At 37.0% G+C, this 22370-nt stretch overlaps 1 protein-coding gene across 2 annotated transcripts in view; it reads left to right on the top strand.

Annotated features, from left to right (window-relative positions):
• LOC145988517 (uncharacterized) overlaps nucleotides 1-14178 on the top strand; it is a 72166-nt gene extending 57988 nt beyond the window's left edge. For both annotated transcript variants that reach the window (XM_083123405.1, XM_083123406.1), the window contains exons 4-6: nucleotides 4848-4922; nucleotides 8247-8465; nucleotides 10404-14178. In XM_083123405.1, the coding sequence (XP_082979531.1) occupies nucleotides 4848-4922; nucleotides 8247-8465; nucleotides 10404-10445 (336 nt within the window). In that variant the 3' untranslated portion in view covers nucleotides 10446-14178. The remainder of the gene's footprint in view (nucleotides 1-4847; nucleotides 4923-8246; nucleotides 8466-10403) is intronic.
• The last annotated feature ends 8192 nt before the right edge of the window (nucleotides 14179-22370 follow it).

Genomic DNA, 22370 nt, shown 5'->3' with positions numbered 1-22370 from the left:
AAAAGCATATGATTCAGTCAAAAGAGATAAATTATATAATATATTAGTAGAGTTTGGAATACCTAAGAAGCTAACAAGCTTCATAAAAGTATGCACCAGTGAAACAGAAAGTAAAATTCATGTGGATGTTAATATGTCTGACAAATTTACAATTTAAGATGGGTTAAAACAAGGAGATCCATTATCTCCATTGCTCTTTAATTTTGCATTAGAATATGCTGTTAGGAAGGTAAAAGAAACTAATGAAGGACTAAAATTAAACGGTGTGACTCAACTGTTAGCATATGCAGATGATGTAGACTTATTAGGGGATGATATAAATACAATTAAGAATAATGCTAAAATATTTTTCAAAGCAGTTAAAAAGATAGGTTTGGAAGTTAACAAAGAGAAAACTAAATATATGCTTACAGGTCGAAACCAAGTGTTAGGTAATAATAAAAATCTAATTATTGATAACTCATTTGAACCAGTTTCCAAATTCAAGTACTTATGAATAATACTAACAAATGAAAATGATATTAAAGAGAAATAAAATCAGGCTTAATTCAGGAAATGCATGTTACTTTTATCTTCATAAACTTGTGTCTTCTTGTTTAATATCTAAGAAACTAAAAGTTAAAATATACAAAACAGTAATTTTGCCTGTAGTATTATATGGATGGGAAACTTGGTCCCTTACATTGAAAGAGGAACATAAATTGAGAGTATTTGAAAATAAGATCCTTAGGAAAATCTTTGGACCTAAAAGGAATGAGGAGACAGGTGAGTGGAGAAGGTTACATAATTTAGAACTACATAATTTGTATTCATGTCCAGATATTACTAGAATAATTAAATCAAAAAGATGTAGGTGGGCAGGCCATGTGGCACGAATGGGAGAGGAAAGAAGAGTTCACAGGATTCTTGTTGGGAAACCTGATGGTAAGAGACCTGTAGGAAGGCCAAGACAAAGATGGAGGGATAATGTTGAGATGGACCTAAAGTAAATCTGTAGGGATGGAAAAGAGTATATAGATCTTGCTCAGGATAGGGACAGATGGAAGGCCTGTGTTGCTGCAGCCATGAACCTTCGGGTTTAAGAAGGGTAGAGAGTGAGTTAGTTAGCTAGTTAGGTTCTTCTGTAAAAGTCATTCACCTTCTTTCAAAGCCTTCCATGATACAGTGGCGGTTTGCGTACGTCAGATTATATTTTTTTTAATTGTGGCTAATTTTACTTTAAAACGACAGATTAATGTGATTATAGTGTCCAAAAAAGGAACCTCAAAGTAAGCCTCACACAAAAGATTTTAAGTTGGGCTTGTTCAGACAGTCCATGTTGCTTTCATGTTTTAATTGTTACTAGATGAGTTTGTAGTAATTTTTGAAACTGTAATTCAGAACTAAAGTGCAAATAACAAGAATAACAGACTGGCTTCAAGTCAGTCCTAGACTGGCCACTAGAATGTAATTTCCCGCTGGAGTGTAGTGCCAGCTTTTTTCCCCTTAGCTAGGGAGTTAAGCCAATGCTGAAACGCCTTCAATGCCTCCCAATCCATGCAAGATGAAAATGTCACAAATGATGTAGATAGGTTGAAGTTGGTGTAGTGTGGCACCTGGTACTATTTCATAGTAGCGTGCCAATGCCACAAGTCCAGTTATTCGTGAATGGGTACAACTCGGCATCTATTAGAAATAAAGAACATGGAAATCTTACTTACACGAAAGTTGCAAATACACTCTGCTAATGAACCTCAAAGAATCGATAGGAGTGGTAATGCTGTGCGTGTCTCAATTCCTAGATCCATGGAAGCTGAAGAGACGAAATAGGACCGAAAGTCCCACCACGAATAGTAATACGCTGGATATTCAATTCTATTCCCAAAGGTTTTTTTTTAAAAAAATTGTATATATTTAATATTTTATATATATATAATATGTATGTATGTATGTATGTATGTATGTGTATCAAGAGATACTTCTTTCCCTGTAAGCCGTTGCATATTACGACAACTGGTCGCGAGTGGTACGCATCATCTAGTGCCTCTCCCGACTAGTTATATAATATGGCCAAGTAAGACTAAATAGAACCACATTCCAATAATACTTCTTGTTCAAGTGAATACTGCACTGTAATGTTTGCTAAATGACTTCTGTAAGAAAACCACCAGGTCTGATTACGTCTACTGAGTAATAGCTTTTGCATGAAATCAAAAATATCATTTACTATAATGATGATTTATTAACAGCACAATTTGGCATCATAACATGAGTGAAAACAATTTAAATAGTATCAAAGTTTCAAGATAAATCATGAGCTTCAAGTGCAAGAAGAATATATGCACAAATATATGTAACAATTCAAACTGCTCAAAACCTTCACAAATTGAATATATGACAAAATCTATATCCTCTTATCTTTGTTCCATGAAATTATCATCCTACTCTAGTTGGGGGGTGGCAGAGTGGGTAGCACATCATGATACGATGCCGGGGGTCCCGGGTTTGAATCCTGGCCTGGGCATGGATGTTTGTGAGTGTCCATTCATCAATTTCATCATATCATCACTCATCCTCATCTTCGCAAATTAGCCAAAAGTGGCACAAGAAGCGAAGTAAAATAAAGCAATTCAGTCAATCTAGTTGGGGGGAAATGACACACTCACTCATGTTGCAATTATTTGAATCCCAATATAAATAAATAGATAAAAGTTACTAACACTAAACAACATATACATGAAACATACTTACACTTTCAGCCTCACAGAATACGTCCCCAATCCTCTCTTCGTAGTGGTTGCCCTCGGTTGTTTAAACTATGATGTGATTTTAATAAAAGTATAGTTAGAGATCGTGCAATTAATCTAACAATGTGCAGAGATGATAGCAACACAAAAGAAGAAATCGGGGTATCGGTAAAAAATTTGTTTTGACAATCCCCTTTTAACAATTCGTTTAGCTTTCCTCGCTGCATCAGAAGTCCCAGGTGGTCGAGGCATAGTTTATTACCTGACCCATTCTACGGGCAGATATTTGAGTCAGCAGAAGGCCTGTTATGTAACCACGATGTCTACTGCACGAACAAACTGCGTGAACTGCACTGACTGCTCTCCGCTCTCGGCAACTCAGCCTGGAGAGCCAAGGACATCGCTAGGTGGCAGCACCGTGCCTCCAGTGAGCTAGGCGAGTGAATAAACAACAAAAACAAACGAGTAACTGCCGACGTGATTCTTCTCGCACACCAACAGTGGCGAGAAGGATGTGGTGAAGGTGATAAAATAAGGATTGAAATCCCGGACACCACAGTAGCCAATTATACTGGTCATCAGTGCTGTCACATGACACTTGTTCCTTGTCACTTCAGTCCGAAAGCTCCTTGAAAGAACAAAATGATACAGTTCTTCATGGAAGGGGCAGAATTTCCATAGCAGAAATCAAAATTCATCTCTTGTTAAACTCTATTTAGGTGAGGGAGATCCTTGTAATCTTCCTTCACATTTTCCAATGTGTGAAAGTTCGGCCCCCTGCCCCTCATTTTAATCCGGCCCTCTGGATTACTTCCGACTTTAATCCTTCTAATCTCTTCTTTCACCTCACCCTGGGTGCCAAATGAGCAGATTATATTTGCGCCGGAATTACAAAAAGGGGGGTTTTACATAACAATTTATATTTTTTAGTCCCTGGTTCATTACACATGTACAGCAAGTGAATGAATAAGCAACTGGTTTTAAATGGACAGTACCGTAGTTCTTGGAATCATAACATTTCTAGTAGGATATATTGGTTTATTATACGTTGTTATATATATATCTACACACACATATTTACATACTGCTTCCATGTGTGCATTTACATAATCAACCAATTTCCTTAATTCAACATAATTGCGCACCTATGGCTTACACCATCGGCACTTTCTTTAGCATAACTATCTCTGCGGGCTTACCCTCAGCTTAAATGATATTCTGTTCATAACAAATGGGTTTCCTTATGCCTTCACTCTTTCTTATGGGCATCAATTATTCAATATGGAAATATCCACATATTCAAAGCTTTTTCTAAAAGGGGACTTGGGACAGCAATAGGGGTTGGCTTACACCAAATGCTACATTATTATATCCAGTCTAGCCACCATAAGTGGACTAAACTTGAGGAGACATTTCTTGCTGTCGATCAATGGGGAAACACTGTTTTTTTGCTAAAGCCCACTGGCCTTTTTTTATAGTCGGGGTAAACGTCCGTGGACGTAGATCCCGTAGCATTGGAAAATTCCACTGCAACGGTCTTTTGAAAGACAGCTAGCTCCCCCAACCAGGGAGATAAAAAACAGGGGAATCTAATATCCAGTAAAGCACAATCCAATAAGCATATACACTTACATGCAATAATAACATAAAAGTACACTCATGGAAACATATTACTTAACCGTACATCTTGTAGCTGGCCAGCAATTAATTAACATATTACCAAAACCAGTAATGGTAAATCTGACCATTACAAATGCTTACCCCAGCTTTGCAGATGTAAATCCCAGCCAAGGGGGGTGTTGTATGTTACAACAAGGGGGGTGTTGTATGTTACAACAAGGGGGAAAGTTTGAAATATCATGTTCTGAGAGAAATTTAATTTTGAACCAATGTTTTGGTGAAAAGATTTCCTTCCTGGCCCTCCTCTCCCTGTCCCTGGGAAAAATCATGTTCTCTTACCCTTTATTCTAATGATTAGTCATTGACCACATATTTTTTGCATACTCTTAACATTTTCTTTAATTCTTTTTATTTTTTAAAGTAATTTACAGCTTACATGTTTTATTTATTTCCTTTCTTTCTCTTCAAATTTGTTTCATGTTCCATTTTTTTTTCCTGTAGGGGAGGAACGAACTCACCATAACTCCTGTAGGAGGAACACCGTCTGTCAAAACTAAAGAGGAGGTTGTTCTTATGGTAAGTGCACCAAAAATCTCTTTAATGTGCCTTGCAATACAGGACATTAGGTTAATCATTTCTCCTTCATTGGATGAATGTAGGTAAAATTTGAACTTATAGAGTGACTTCCAACCAAAGAAAAAAAAACAAGTCTGTAAAAGTAACACTGTATATTTTAGGTTTATTTATTTATTTACTTTAGGTTTATATATCTGGAACAATCTCTGACTAATTCTAAATTGACCAGTAGATGTATGTTGTCATCATCCAAATCATACACATTTAGCGAGCTTTCAAGCAGAAGCAACATGGAACACACTAATTTCACATTTAAGAGACAAAATGATAAGTGACCTGAACCCTTCCTCTGTGTTCAAAAGCATTTACTGCACATACGTGACCAACACTCAGATAACACAATGCACACTATCGAGAAAACGTCCCAGTCCAAGTGACACGCAAGCTACAAGCTTGTCACGTCACTCCGATATGAAAGGTTGGATTTTCTTCTGAAGCTTTATTTTTGAAATCTGCATAATGATCAAGATTTGTGGCGAAATCTTCAATTTGTGAATTGATACGAGGTGTGGCTAGAACCGGATTAATGTTGCTGTTGACAAACGGTAAGCACATCAAGGATAAGCAGTGCATGGGTGTATAACGTGATATCTTGCCTACCAGCTGTGTGATTGCCCAGGGTGTGCGGCGCTAGGTTCTTCTGAAGTTTGTGGACAAAGTGAACCGTACATCTGTGTTCAGTCAGAAAAGAAATTAAGTGTGAAAGTGAAACAGCGTATCAATCTGAAGTTTCTTATCAAACTTGGAAAATCCACCACAGAAACTTATGGTTTGTTGAAGGAAGTGTACGGAGATGTGTGTTTATCACGAAATCAAGTATTTGAGTGGTTTCAAAGGTTTAGAGGGGGACAAGAAGTGATTGTGAACGACAAGCATCCTGGACGGTCTTGCACGTCAAAAACTGAATCAAACTTTGCAAATGTCGGTGAATTGATTCGAATTGTGTACCCGAAGGTCAAATGTCAACCAACAATATTTCATTACAATGCTGATGACCCTTCGTGGGCAAGTAAGAAGATGACAACCTGATTTGTGGAAAGGCAAGTCATGGATTCTTCATCAGTACAATGTTTCTGCCCGCACGGCATTGTCAGTCAAGGCTTTATTGGCCAACTATGGGATCTCGGTGTTAGAACATCCACCCTATTTGCCAGATCTCGCTCTGTGCGACTTTTTTTATTCCCAAGGGTCAAATCAGCACTGAAAGGAACCAGATTTAAGACCGTAGAATGTGTGAAAACAAAATATACGGAGGTCATGAACTTGGTTTCGGAAAATGATTTCCAGCACTGTCTCCAGCAATGGAAGATTCATATGGAGCAGTGTAACATTAGTGCAGGGGAGTACTTTGAAGGGGATAATGTTCATATTGTACAAAATAACCAATAAAAGATTTTGTAGCGACAGTCCGGTTATTACTAGCCACACCTCGTATCCATATTTCCCGCTTCGCATTCTAACCAAGCCTATTGGTAATAGTTCATTATTATATGCTTTGTAATTGCACAAATTTTTGCATTATATATCTTTCTGTGCAGGTCTGCCATAAAGTTGTAGTTACTCATCAAGATGAGTATAGTAAGAAGTAGTAGTGTCAAAATGAGTGATAGGCCAATAAAGAAATGCTCATTGTGCCAATCATGCCAAGTTTTAAAAAGATTTTTCAAAGTCCATTTGGGTGGGAGTGGGTTACCATATTAAATTATCATGTTATTTTAGAAAATATAATGTTGAGTTGAGTTGGTGTTTTAAGTCCACTTTATGCACAGTAAGGCTAATCGGGACTGGACCTACAGTTTGAAGTGGGATCCGAACCATTGTGTGCCTCCACCTGAGAAAATATAATGAAAATATACAATTTTATGTTATATTTTTTTACAGATGTAACTGGAGTTATCCAGAAGTGCTCTACATGTTAAATGCAAATATGAACCACCAATACCAGGTGTAGAAGTATGAAACCGGAATTTGTTTGCAAGAAGTAAACGGCTGGTGTTTGCAACTGAGAAACAATATTTTATTCAAAGTAAGCTCCATTGCTAGTTACACATTTCTCCCACCTTTGCGGCAGGTTATGAATGCCACGTCAAAAAAAAACGTTCTACTTTTGAAGCGAACCAGTCCGCGAGCTATGTTCGTACATATTCATATGAATTGAAGCGCTGTTCTGCAAGAGCGTGTCCCAGTGAAGCAAATAGATGATAATCTGAAGGAGCCAAGTCGGGAGAATACGCCGCATGCCCTAGTATCTCCCATTTGAACGCCTCGATCGTTTCCCGGACCCGTTTTGCTGTGTGTGGTGAGGCGTTGTCATGGAGCAGGATGACCTTGTGTTGCCTTGCTTCATATTTCGGCCGTGTGTCACGTAATGCTCGATGTAAATTGATGATTTACTGTAGGTAGCGATATGCGTTAACGGTTTCATCGGGTTTTAGCTTGCAATTCGTTGTCTTCGAACTTTTTCGGAAGTTTCCCACGTTCCCCGTTCGCAAGTCAAAATCGTCACTTTTGAATTTCTTGAACCACTCGAAACACTGTTTTCCCGAGAGCATGTTCGCCGTAAGCTTTGACGAGCATTCGATGCGATTCTGCGGCGGTTTTCTTCAAATGATAACAGAACACCAATGCTGTCCGCAAATCGTAGTTCGTAGGCACAAAACTTGACATGTTCCGGGTGTGCAACACCTTCCTCTGTCTGACACTCGGGTTACTGTGTTCCGATATAACGTCCTCGGGAGTGGCGGGCAGCAGCTGGCACTGCTTACGCGATCTTCCGCGCCCTCCACTCCCGGCTAGCACCATCTATCGGCCAATTCCGGTTTCATACTTCTACACCTGGTAAATGGATCACTTTGATAAATAAAGGAAAGAAGCCGTGGCCGGTTCAAATCCGGGAACTTTTCTAACGTTGGAAGTGGCCCTGGTGCCCACCCAGCATCGAATAACATGGGTACCTGGGGGAAACCCTGGGGGGTAAAGGCAGTCAGGGGCATGATTCTGACCCCCACTCACGACCGGATCAAGAAAGTGTGGGGCGTTATCCCCACACCCCCTATACGCCTTCATGGCATGGTGCTAAGCACAGGGGAGCACTTTACCTATTTTTTACCCTTTTTTTTAGTACATAAGCTCAAAATCCGTGGTGTTTTACCAAAGGAGGAAATTCCTAAAGAAAATGTTTTTTTTTTCTTCTGGGAGGGAATTTCTACACATCACTGCACTGTACAAGTTTTCAGCATACATTCATATGGTAATTTTTTTCAGGATGAGGAGCAGGAGGACAGTGCGGATAGGCTAGTGATTGACGAATCAGGCGAGCAAGAGTCATCAATCCGCGGGGCAGCTGATGACGATCAGGTGACCAGCAATGGACAGGAGATATCAGCAGATGAAGTTCCCGAGTGCCAAGGCTGCCACCAGAGAGCAGCTCAGTTCGTGTGTGCCGGCTGCGGAAACCAGTGGTACTGCAGTCGAGACTGCCAGGTCAGTTTTTTTTTTATGTGTATTGCATAAATTGAACGTGTTTAAGTTGCGTCTTTTTACATGTGAAGGAAAGGTAACAATGTTGAATAAGATTTGTAAATAACAAGTATATTCTATTTCTTAGTAGCTGAACACAAAACAATAAGAGACACTGCAAATATGCAATTATTACAATTTATACACAAAAAGACAACCACGAATAAATCAGTAGCGTAGCAAACAAACAACAAAAGCTTGATGATTGCATATTAGATGTGTGGTGCAGGGCTTTATCTGGAATTTTCCATCGGGGACCATAAATTGGACCTTTGTGAAAATTTTAGGCTTGTTGAGTAAATTTTGGGTGTATGTGGATAAGTCTCATCTACATGTTAGCCAGTTTACGACACACATGCTTTCTCTACTATGTGGAAATAAACTTTGTTTTTTCAGGAGGATGGATAGATACTACTTATTGCTGGTTGTATGTGTATAATAGTTTTTGTTGTATGTACGCATTGCTTGCATTGTAGAATTATTTTCCTGTAGTTTACGAATAGTTTAAGAACTATTATTCATCTATGTAGGTGTATATGCATATACACAAGAAACTTGTTTATATGAAACTATTTTTAGGAGATTTTAAAAAGGAATGATTCCTATAATCAATAATAATACAGATGCATAATTCTACATGATATAAAAATATACACATCATATATACCATAACTATTATTTTTTCTTTATACAATTCTGCAACTCTTGGTAAGTCTTTGCCAGCTCAACTTCTCTATTTCCTTGGCCTCCTTCCATTTTCTCACTAGTATTCTCTTCTCCCTTCCTATCTCCTTAGCCTCATCCCATTCTATGTAATGTCCTGTTTCTCTCATGTGTTTAAATATCGCATTTCTCTCTGTCTTAAGTCGTACATCATCCCTATGTTGTTTCAACCTGTCTTTCAGCCTCTTTTTAGTTTCTCCTATGTACACACTCCGACATTCTTTACATTTCACTTCGTAGATAATCCCTTCCTCTTCCTCTTCTCTGTTTTCCATTTTCTTGTTTGCATTCTTTGCTATTCCTAAGGTGCTTCTCCCTCCCTCCCTTCCTGTAAGTTTTAATTCCCGCTTTCCTAAGCACTTTGCATATCTTTTCTGTGGTCTTCACCATACTCCTTATTCCAAACCTCCTCTCTTTTTCTTTTTCTTCCAATTCTCCCCTGCCACTTTTCTTCCTTTTTCTGTTTATGTCCAGTCTATCCTCTTTCTCATAGCCATTCTTTTCTAGCTGTTTCCATAGGCTATTTATTTTACCTTCTTTTTCACATTCTTTTGTGCATATTTTCTTGATTTTGTCCTCCATAGTCTTTATAAAATATATTTTTGCCACGTCACTTACATCACTTCTTTTGTGGCAGAATACCCCTGCTGCACACTTCTGATGCCAATCGGTTTCAATTTCTTGTCCTCTCTTCCTTTTCGTCAATATATATAGATAGCTTATCTTGTCTTCTTCTATTTCAAATTAGGCAAAGGATAATGGACATAGTGTATCATAGTATGTATTTGTATATGTACGCTAGGACTTGTTTAACAAATCCCGTTGATTCAAAAAATCTGGCTTGTCCAAAACAACTTTTAGTATATTTTAAAAAATACAGAAAAATATTTTTTCCATTGTAATTAGTGGTGGCATACACAAGTGACTCCACTTGATATTGCACGAGTTATATATTCTGTAACTCTGTTAATAACATTATTGTTCATTGTGTCACTGTAATTTTTTAATGAACATTATGTGTTCAATACAATATTTCCTGGATTATCTGATTTTTTTTGTCAAAAAGGGGGTTTGTCCCATTACATTTGGTAAAATAGTTTTTAGTGTGTGTGTGTGTTTGTATGTATATGTATGGGTATGTGTGTGTGTGCATGCATTCAAAAATGTTTTTTTTTCCAGGTTGCCGCATGGGATGAACATTCCGAAGTATGCTCTGGATGAAAATTGGGTTAAGTAGCGGAGAAATTTTAGAAGAAATACCAGGATGGGTGCTTTTGATAAGACTGCTGAATATTTTTTTTCTTCTGTTAAGTGCCAAGGTTTGGATGTAACAAGTAGATGGATGGATGTACATCGGTGACCAACAAGACCAAAAGAAAAACCATCATTGCCATAGCACATATCTGGCAGCCTGAATGTAGCAGAAACAAATAAGGCACAACAAAAAAATATGTAATATAGTTAGGAGAAGAGCTTTATCTGTGTTGTAAATTAATTATTTTGTTGTTTTAATTAGTTATTTAATATGTGAGCATTAGAGAGCAGTTTAAAGAAGCAACATTAGAATGTCTTTAAAAAAAAGGTATGAATGTGTGAAAGAATGAAAGGATCTTTTTCTGTATAATTTTGCTACCAGTAGGAAATGATTAGGGATTATTTCTTGCTTACATTTTTACCTCCTTCTCTCGCGTGCACAAGTAATACGTGTTGCCGTAACACGTGGTGTCTATATTATACAAAGCCGTTGATTAGTTAGCTAGTACGAAAACCATTCTGTGATATTGATGTTGCTACCGTTTTGTCAATTATGTTGAGTGCATGATGCAATGTTGTTCCCAGTTGTCTTTTTTTGTTTTTAGTACAGTGGTCCCATGATGATATAGCAGGGGTGTTTTTTGATATGTAGCAAAATTGGTTTTGCTAATGTTTCATGCTTCTTTTAGTATTTATAATATACAGGAATGGGCGATGTATTGTTTTCATACATCATACTGTATTATAAATATTATTTTTGGCAATATTTATCTGGTGATATATTATTGTAATATTTCATGTGCTCTATAGATATATAACATAGGGCATTCTTCCAGAATTTGGTAGTTTAAATTTAAGTAGCAAAGTGTCCGTGCACTTCAGTTGGAAAGTTACTATCGATTGATTTGCTTTATTTTACTTCGCTTTTTGTTCCACTTTTGGCTAATGTGTGAAGATGGGGATCAGTGATGATGATATGATGAAATTGATGAATAGACGCACATCCATGCTCAGGCTAGGATTCAAACCTGGGACCCCTGGCATCGTAGCATGATGTGCTAACCACTCAGCCACAGGGGCCGGCAAAAGTTACTTAGTGAAAGTGCAGTTACTATCCTCCAAAAGTAACTGTTACAGTTTCTTTAAGAAGTTATTTTTATAGTTACTCTTATTGATGTATGCATGAGCTGCAGAGGGCTGTTGTTTTCCTCACTGACTACCATTCAAAATAAACACACTTTTCATTAAATTATAATAAACCTTGTATGTTTGAATATGAAAATATAGAGGCAAGAAATTCAATGTAAACCATCATACTTTTTCTTAAAGAAAAAATAAGTGTGATGCAAGTGACAACGGTGTATATATAAAGGTTACTAAAATTTTATTTCTATTTTTTTAGGAAAGTATAATGGTGTTCATTGCTGTTGATACATTCAAAAGAGTAACTGTAATATTAATTTTGTTACTGTTTGCATGAAAAAAGTAACTGAGTTAGTCACTTAAGAAATTAACAAAATACAGTTACCATTACTCGAAAAAGTAATTTTTTACTTTCAAATACTGCTTTATTTCATCTTTCTGAAATGTTCACTAAATATAGGCAGTATTCACAACATTAAATGTCTGTTCCAGTATACAGTATCTTGTTTCATCATTACAATATTTAAAGTACTGTTGGCTCTGTGGCCAAGCATGTTGATCAATTCACCCCTAAAGGTTTTTGGTTTGACCTGACGTGGGAAAAGTGTCCTTTGTGAGTGACCTTTCACGATATCCAACTAATCACAGTTCATCCCCTTTATTGTGATTAGTAGAAAATTGACATAACATGAAAAAAATATAAATACGTTTTAAATTTATTTTCTACGTATATGCTAACAACATTCACTTGAAAGTACCTGTTGCAGGTCTACTTCAGTGGCAGATTAATGACTAACTTGTGTGGAAGGAAAAGTGTAACTCTTCTTAATTGTTGCCAAATATAGGCTCAGTGAAATTTTATTGCCATTTCGAGATAGCATCTCTAGCATTGATTGCTTAATTTTAGATTGTTACATTTATGGTTGTAACAATCCCATTGAATCTCAATGAGATCGTTTCAATTCAGGTGTACAAGATTATCACCATTTATTGTTGAATTGATGCTATATTGTAGATGTCTTGGGAATAGGGTCCTTTAGGGCATGCAGTACTAACATTTTTTTGGTTCGGGATTTCCCAGCATGGTTACAATCTCGAATTATACTAACTATTTCCCCTGTGAAAGTTGTTTTTGCTTTTTGGGATTTAAAAACTGCCATTTCTAAGAAATTTCCTAGGCAAAAAACTATGAGAATTAAGCATTTTTAGCGCAGGAAGATACAAAATTTCTCAGCTGTTTAGGATCCTGAAAAATCCGGGAGTCATATTCTTCCCAATTCTGCTTCTGATTCTTCGCGCCTTTTCCTTAATATACCTACGATCTACTCTGTCTACTGCAGTCACCAAACAGCATGATACTTAGTGCCGTCAGTTGGACATAATGCTGGGGATTTTGACAGACAAATCCACCCTTAAGTTATCTTTCATTAATTTTGTAATTGTACGAGTAACAGCTGTGTTAAAACTTGTTTGTATGGGGCAGATATCACACTTACATTATTTGTCCTTTATACTTTTTCTTCCAACGTATGGACTTCTGAAAGTTGACCGACCATAGTGTAATGTTTACGAACTATGAGAGTTGGTGGTTTAAAGAATAACTAAAAGGATTATGAGACTGAGGGGGTAAAGGTGTTATTGAAGTCAATTTTCTGTCCATTTTTGGTAATTACAACAATGAGGATGAGTGATGACTGCACGAAAGTCATGAGTGGATACTTTCAAAGAACACTCATGCTCAGGCTTTGGTGGCGAGATCAAAAGTAGACCCCTTAGCATGCTTGGCCAACAAGACAATCTTTTATGTGAAAGGTGACACAACACGAACTGCAAATCAAATATCAAAATAGAATAACTACACATTTCAGTTTAGTAACGGTAACAAAAGTGAAAAAAAATAGTAACTGTTGCACTAGATATTTACTCATATGATGTATCAAATAGAACACACTATCTCGAAGGATGTAATAATAATAATTTGTTATGGTAAATAAAACAGAACTCAATAAGCAATGAAAATTCTCCTCGATGCATTACAGAAGTAATTTATTGGATTTGAAAACAAAAATCATAATTATCCTTCAAAACAATATAAAATTAAAAATCAGGTAAGAATTCCAACTTGGAGCATGAAATTTCCAGGAATGATATATCATCAGATATTGTAGCCATTGTCAAATAGTGATAAAAATGGCAGACAACTAAATGGATTTTTACAGGTTTTTAAATTAACAGTACGGTGTGATGTAAAGTATTTCAGTATCGTCCATTCCAGATGTTCAGCAAATTTATCATAAGACCACATGAGATGTAATCAAACAGCATTTACATATTTTCATTCATTTTTTAACTATTAGAAAAGTGTTTTCTAGGAATATTCAGTGGAGAGATGGAGCTACCAACAGTATTGTGTTCACAATTACAAGAAGAATTACCAGAAATGTTAAGAAAAGTAGCATAAAACTTGCAAAAGTGTAAATGTGTTTCATTTGCAGATGTTAGTTAAGTTTTTCTATCAGTCAGTTGTTAGTAGTAGAAAGTTAAGTACAACATTCATGTCCTGAAATAAACTTTTAGAAAAATTTTGCTATTGTATCTTCTTTATTTCCTTCATCGCATTTTGTTTTGTATTTCCTTCACTACACATGTCCTTTGAATTGGACATTACTTCATATAAGTGGTGGCAGGTGGAAATGAACCACCCCCTCTGCCCATATACTGGGATGGCGGAAAGGCAGGTATAGTACTTCAAATGCATATACAGAAATGATAGGGTGGACTCCAAAGCCCTCTTGAAGTTGCAGGAGATTCCCATCCTGTGTGTGGGCAAACAAGCATATGCTCAGAAATTAATATCCTCCATCAGGGTGTTTACCTGTCAAGAAGGTCTAAAAAAACAGGTAGGTCAAGAGTAAGTCAAATTATGATTGTGGTGAAGAATTTTTGCTTTTTTTGACAGTATAGTGAATTTACATTGTTATATACCTGTACTGGGATTTGATAATTTTGAATATTTTGAAATCTAAAATTGTATTATTGAGTTGTGGTTAAGTTCTTTTTTTCTTTTTTTGTTTCTTAAGAATTACATTCTCATATGCGTGAAGTTTTGTAAAAATATTATAAAGTAATGTGGCCATCCTCCATCCAGGATGAAGTCTGAATCATTAATTTGTACATGCATTAATAATTAAATCAAGTCTAAATCTCTTGATAAAGTACAGCTTCAGTTTTAATCTTAACCTGCCTTGTGGTAAGGTTTTTTTTATTGAATGAAAACATCTATTTTCTTAATTTCCAACTATAATTAAGTAGGGACGATTAAATAAATGCTAAGAAAAAGGGAAAAGAAGGTAAAGGAAATTGAAAGAAAAAGTCAAGAGTTTTGACATGAATTAGAAATATCTAATATAAGAATCATCATTACAAAGCATAGCTTTCCCTCCCACCATTGCTCCTTCTTACAGTATTTCATTATTTAAATCTCTACAGGTGGTAAAACTGCAGCACACGTTCCCGTAGGCTCCATAGTAAAATTAACGCTCTAAGAGCAGAGGACGAAACAACCACGAACCTAGTGATGCATCAATAGGACTGATCGTGTTTTGAGTGCCCCACTGGCCTTGGAACTTTGGAAGACTCATTTTTGTCTTCAATTGAAGGCACAAACACATCATTTTTGTATGGTGGTGTTTTTAAAATTGTCATATGTAAATTTTAAGTGGAATTGTCCATTATCAAAGAATTGTTTTATCTTAATGATGGTTATCTAAACAATTGGGATATCTGGATATTCAGAAATTTTAGTTACAACACCATTGAGCATTGTTTCCATGATATGAAAAACTAAATATGCATATAGCATATTTAGTTTTTCAGAAATTTTAGATATCCATCGTGTTCACGACAATTATCATCCTAGAAAGAGTCTGTGAAACTCTTTCTTCAATATACTGCCTTCATATTTGTCTATTAGAAATTGAATGATTATTCTCAATAAAAATATGTTTATACATAAACAATCCTACCAAATTATATTTGTGTATAGTCGTATTGTGTATAACTTGGTAGCATACTAATTGCAATACTCTATCAAAATTGAATTGATATGTTACTTATATGGACATGTCATTCTCAAACACTATCATAAAAATAAGTCTTGGAGGAAACAAACACTCAAAATATATTGAATGACTGGTATCATGATGGTACATATCTGAATCTACTATCTTAGTAAGTACGACTGTTCAGGGCATCTTTTGAATATTTCTGTACTTGTTAATTTTTGTTTATGCAAAGTAGTGCAAAAGTAGTGAAGTAGCAAGCGGGAGATGCTGTAGTGAGCTGATGTATGAAAGCTACTTTTAAAATGTAGCGTTCTGATCACTGGAATTCAGCACCACCGTTCGTACACAGTAGCCGGTGAAAGTTCTCCAGAAAAAAACTAATATAGTGATTGTTAAAAATGTGGTTGAAGTGTTTAGTATGAGAGAGAAAAATGTGGGATAGGTAGGGGAGAGCGGCTATGGTTGTAACACTTTTGTTCTCGAATATATTGCCGATGTATACATTGCAGTACTCTCACTCAGTCTGGCCTCCACAAGAAATCTTTGCCAATGGTCCCGATCCATACACACTCCTCTCCAAATTTTTACTCCAGCTGTATAGGCACCCTTTCCTTTCCTACATTGCCCTTCCATCTAGTCTTTGGTCTTCCTATTCCTCGCTTTCTTCCTGGGTTACCATCAAGTACTTTCCTTGAAATCTCCTCGACTGCCATCCTCCTAACATGCCTGGAACCCATGAACTTCGGTGGAGAGATCAAAAATATACCAGTTAGCATGCAGTATAATAAAATAAATTCTACACGCAAGAAAGTATATATTTCTACTTTAAAAATATTCAATAACTGCAACCAAACTATGGACTGAGCAAGAAAAGGGCACTTAGATAAGACAATTATGTAATTTGTGAAATATCTTAATATCCAGGGAACTGGTTGCCACTTCCTCTCACGTGAGCATCTACCAGCTTAGCACAGGGTAGAAACAATGAGATACCTCTAGGTACAGATCAGGGTGACTAACACTACGAATATATGGAAAGAAACAATAAATTTAACCCACTGCGGAGGGTACAATTCGTAATATATTCGTGAATAATCATGTACAAATATTAGATAACTTTGGAAATCTTTTCATACAATATTTTTCTTCTATTTTTATTTCTTATTAATTGTAGCCAATCTTCTTCTTTGGGCTGCTGCTTCTTGTAATTGCTGAGGCTGCTTCTTCTTATAATTGCTAAGGCTTCTTCTTCTTGTAATTAATAAGGCTGCTGCTTCTTGTAATTAATAAGGCTGCTTCTTCTTGTAATTAATAAGGCTGCTGCTTCTTATAATTGCTAAGGCTTCTTCTTTTTGTAATTATTACATATTGTGTACTTTTCCTTCTTTTCTTTATCGATCTTATCCAAACTGACGGAAATATTAATAAAATCGATCTCCCAGACAAACAAAGACAAAGGGGTTAGTTAAAGATCGCCGCCTGGCCGGCACTAACCTTAACTTGGAGCTGCAATAGATGCGCCTACCAAAAGTGCTTGGGTGTCTGCTGTGAAATGGCGCTACACCTGGGAAAAACAACCCAAAAGCCGCACGAAACTCTCAGTTCATGGGAACCGAAATAGACCCAGAATCGTAATTACAATTAGACTTCTTTACTTTTATATAATGATCACATATGCTATTACTGAATATTAATTACCCTTTCCACCTTATTTATATACTGTTATTGTGCTAAGTTTATTTATTTCTTCCATTATAATTAGTATTAATATCTACAATCATAATTTCACATCAGCGCTTTCCTTTTTCTCTTTTTACAATTGTATAAGTTTTCTTGAGTGCTGCCATCTCTGGCCCACTTTCTAAACTGCTTTATGCATCATGAAACATAAGTGTCGTTCTTTTTGCATGCTGCCATCTATGATCCTCTACCTCAAACACCAACAATGCAGTTTGTGTACGTGATATGGTCGCAAGTGCTCCTCAGTGTTTTGCACCTTTACTTTTCTGAGATAGGGACAGGATTGTACCACTTTAATATCGTTTGCAGATGTGAAACCATGCTCCTTGTCATTTGGAACAAAAACCTCCTCTTTTTTAATTATAGTTATACAGTGTGTGTGTGCGTATATATATATATCCCGGGCACGTACATATAGAACAATATTTCGGAATGGGTCAGAGCCAAGAATTTACACCATTTCTCTAGTTTTCATTGAGTAATGCAGATTTATTTGTAGGGCAAACAAACATTCAAAATATGATTTCTACAAAATTTCTATAATTTTTATTATTTACATGGCAGAAATCAAGGTTTCATATAGATTTGGACCATATGATTTCACTCTCAAATCACTCGAATTGTATTCAAATCGATTCGGCAACTAAAGTAAATGAGTCCGTAATCGGATACTCTTTGGCCGCGTCCTAATCGCCAGCAGGTGTTGTCTACAGCACAGTTCCATCCGGGGAATGAGCCTACCTCCGTTGTTCGAATTGGCAGCTTAAGTGGAGTTTGAGGGGAGAGGTGAAAAGCACAACACGTGCACGCTTCAGCTCTGTGACCCTGCGCTTGACAACCATATCCCAACTTTCACTTTGCAGGGACAACGTTTACTGGATAGACGATGTAAAACTCGGTGATACTTGGCCATTTTATCGATAACACTGAATGTAGAAAAATTGTAAAAAGGAAATCACATGGCACATTTTTAATAGTAGTAAATAGGTGGAAATCATTGTAATGTGTGGCTGCCTTCAGCTTCAGCACTATGCGCCTGCACCCTAGAGGGCGGTGGGTCAGTGATTTATCCACACACCCCAACACCCTCCCAAATTTTGGTGGACACCCCCCCAAGCAGAAAAGTGGAACACCCCCCCCCCCGACAGGGGGGTGTAAATATGGATGTTCATATCAACAATAGAATGGCAATACTTCAACATTAACAGAAAGGAATCATTTGTAGCTGAAGAAGCGTAGTCCAATGGAGCTTTCGGTCAACTAAAAACAAAGTATGAAGGAAGGAGGGTGGAATCTGCAGCATGGTCATTTCCTGGAAACAGCAGCTCCCTTGACAAGACTTCCGTCAGCTCTAGGGAAGGGACACTGCCATCTGGAAAATGTCAAACTCTGACCTCTCGCCCTCCTTACAGGGAGCACATTCTGCGCACAGTGTTGACAGTTCAGCGTTTGAATACCTTATATATTTCTTAAGTACGTTATAGATTCGTAAATTCAATTATTCAACAACTGAGTCAATGAAATTTACATTTTGTTGCATTTTCCTTTCGATTCTTTCATGTGAAAAATGTACGAAAAAAATAAGGGAAGAAATTAAAACATACAGGTTTGACTCCTTGTAGTGAATTCTGTTACTATGGTTAGCAAAACTATTTTCTGTAACTTGGCAAGATGAATGATTTTGGAGTGGTAGAGAAAAGAACAGTCTTATGCCTTTGGCCTTAGGTCAGTCTAAGGCTCTGTCCGAAAGGTATAAAGTACAGACTTGAAGTATAGTCTTGGCGGAAGTGACGTCACCTAGTACAGTTCGAAAGCGCCAAGAACAGAAGTACGCAAGTGCACAGTTCGCAGTGCAGATGGTTGGTGACTAGGTCACGTGGTTTCCGCACTCGTGGTTCATTTGTTTAAAATCACAGAGGTAGAAAGCCAGCGACACAGGCCCGTAGCCAGGAATTCTTAGTAGGGGGGGCGAAGTCAATCCTAGAGGGGGCAAATTTTTAATATATTGTGTTGCATTGACAGATATAGCAAGGTACAGGGAGGCACTTGCCCCCCCCCCCCCTCCTCCAAAAGTAATAAGTAACAGGAAAGGGATGTTATATTGAAACTCCAACGAACAATAAAAGTTCAAGCAACATCAAATAGCAATATTTCGATTATAACCTTTCGGACTACCAAAGAATACAAAGATAAAGTTTAACATAAATAGGCTAATCGGGACTGTATCTACTTTATATTTACAGGTCAATAATGTTAACAGATCATTAATATGTACCAACAACTTTGGGCTTCTCTGCAGAACTGATTAAGGAAGCCATTTATAAATCGTGCTTCATAATGTCTCCCACTAGTTTCCAGTATGCAAGATTTTTACGCACAAAGGAATCTAACGAGAATCCAACAACACCATTGTGTTGTGTTATGCAAGAGAAATCGAATGAATTAAATAAGAATGGTTACATATTATCTAGACTTTGATGAATTGTGTAAAAGATTGTAATACATTTTTTGTAGGCCTACTTGCTAAAACATTGAAACATGGGTCTCTTACTCCACCACGGATGCTATTTGCATCAAATGAAAGACTCTTGCATCACTACAGACAATGTTTGCCTACTGGTTACGTTAACCATTTTGCAAAATATTGTGTTGTTGAAATACATGTGTTTGACACCCGACAAACAAATAGGAATCCCTTGATTGATCAATGACTTCTTGGATTACAGTGTCATCATTAATATTTCATATCAAGTTTTATAGAGGTAAATTTTGTATCCTCTTTACATTATGAAAAATACCTTCCTTAATGACTATGGTACGAAACCGAAAGATATAAGGGGCCTCCTTCGCTTTACCCCATTTCCGCGGCACGAGGTCTCTGGACCGCTTATCGTCACCACTTTTTGAGCAGAAGCGTACAAACCCAAAACATCAGTTTCTTTATACTGATACTCTTCTCAGTCACTATTTACTTGTCTAATTCTACTTTCGATGTTACAAGCAATCGAAATATGGCATCTTCTGTTCTTAATGTATGCAATCCCATTGATAGCTTCGCAGTTGTAAATGGCATTAATTTTTACTGCCGTTTAAAATTCTGAGAGCAATATATAACATAATATGGAAACGATATCATGCAAACAGTAAGGGTTGAAACTTAAATTTTCCTTTATAAAATGGATATCATAACACACACCTATGTTGCTTATCATATTTGATGCGTTTGCATAGAGAAATGATTCATAAGATTTGAAATTGGTATTTACACTTCATAAGATGCTTAGTGTAACTCTTATCAAACTACAAATTTTATAGTTTTCTAACCGAAATAATAAATGTGAAACACTATCACATTTTCATCATGTTTGATAATAATTTGAGCCAGTAAGCTGTCCCACATCTTTCATTAGCCGACCTCCATCATAACACACTACGAAGCCAGGGGGTTCCAGGTTCGAGCCTGGGCAATGAGTGTTCTTTGTGAGCAGACGCGAAACCACAAATTTTTATCTGGAGAAGGGGGTCAAGTACCATGACAAACGTGCCAATAATAATAATATTAATATAGTGGTGGTAGTGGTAGTAATAATAGTAGCATTAAAATACGTTATTATCGTCGTAAATCATGCAAAAGGGGGTAGAAGTCGGTGCTAAAGCATTTGTGTTTCAACAAATTATGTGAAATATTAGTCCAACACGTTCAATTTCATATTAGCTAGTAATGGAAAACAAGCACGCAAACTGTATTTTTCAATGACAGAATATGCATGACGGACATTATTCTTTTTGTACATATGACACGTACAGTATAACTTCCATGTACACTTCATTCAGATCGTTTCGGCTCCCAAGGCTGACTTCCGCCGCCCCCTAGCTATGGCTCTGAACTTGGACTATATGAACAGTAGGTATTTAGTTTGCGAGCGAAGCGAGCAAGAAAATTTTACGAAATGTACTTTTATTTGTATAAAATTTGAAATCGAAGGTGCAATTGCCCCTCTGTGCCCCCTGCAAGTGCCCTTAGCCGTCTGGAAGAAAAGTGCAAGAAAGAATTGAAAATTAATTCCATCTCGAGTATCCATTTGTCCTGCTGTTCTTAGATTCTGCTAGTCATGTTTCTTTACTTCAATGTTTGCCCACCCTAGATTGGACTTCCGTCCAAGATTGGGGGGACAATGCCCCTGCCACCCTGTGGTTGCAACACTGTTTGTGAGAGTCTCTTCATCAATTTCACGTCATCATTCATTGTCACGATTAGCTAGATGTGGCAGAAAAGCAACGCTAAGTAACAAAAATCAAATATCCGCTCCCTCTCTCTATCACATGAATCGCTATTACCAAAAGGTAGCACATTAGGCACCTTTAATACAAGACTACTCAAATTGTCACAACTGTTCTATATACTCAAAATTGCGAAATCATTTCCCGAAGTCTGAAACTGGAAGGGAATTCTTTCTCCCCAATCCTGATACGACATTATACGGAATCCACCTTCATAAATCAGAAAATCAATAAATGTTTTTGTTATGTTTCTAGAGTAATACAGAATATAATTGTAAAGATTAGTGAGAATTCCAGGTAGGAATATGTTCTGTATTTTTCACAGGGGGGGCAAGGCAGGCTCTCAGGGGGGGCAGTTGCCCCCCCTGCCCCCTCTCTAGCTACGGGCCTGCAGCGACACAGGTAGATATACGTTATAGGCCAGCAAGTTGTTGGTTATAGTTCTTCTAATGTGTGGAAATGTATGTGTACGAACATTTGAAAATGCTATGTGATTTCTATAGTGAATAAAAAGTGTTTAAAACGCGAGGAAAACAACGAGTACTCAGTTTTATCTACTGATCGTATTTGGCACTGCAGTCGAAGTGCACTTCGAAAGACTTCCAGTCCACGACTTGAAGACCGCACTCCAAGACCATACTTGGAGGATGCTCGCTTCAAGTAC

This window comes from Lepisma saccharinum, chromosome 6, assembly GCF_977018435.1.
Source record: "Lepisma saccharinum chromosome 6, izLepSacc3.1, whole genome shotgun sequence".
Lineage (NCBI taxonomy): Eukaryota > Metazoa > Arthropoda > Insecta > Zygentoma > Lepismatidae > Lepisma > Lepisma saccharinum.
This window is presented reverse-complemented; position numbering and strand designations above follow the sequence as displayed.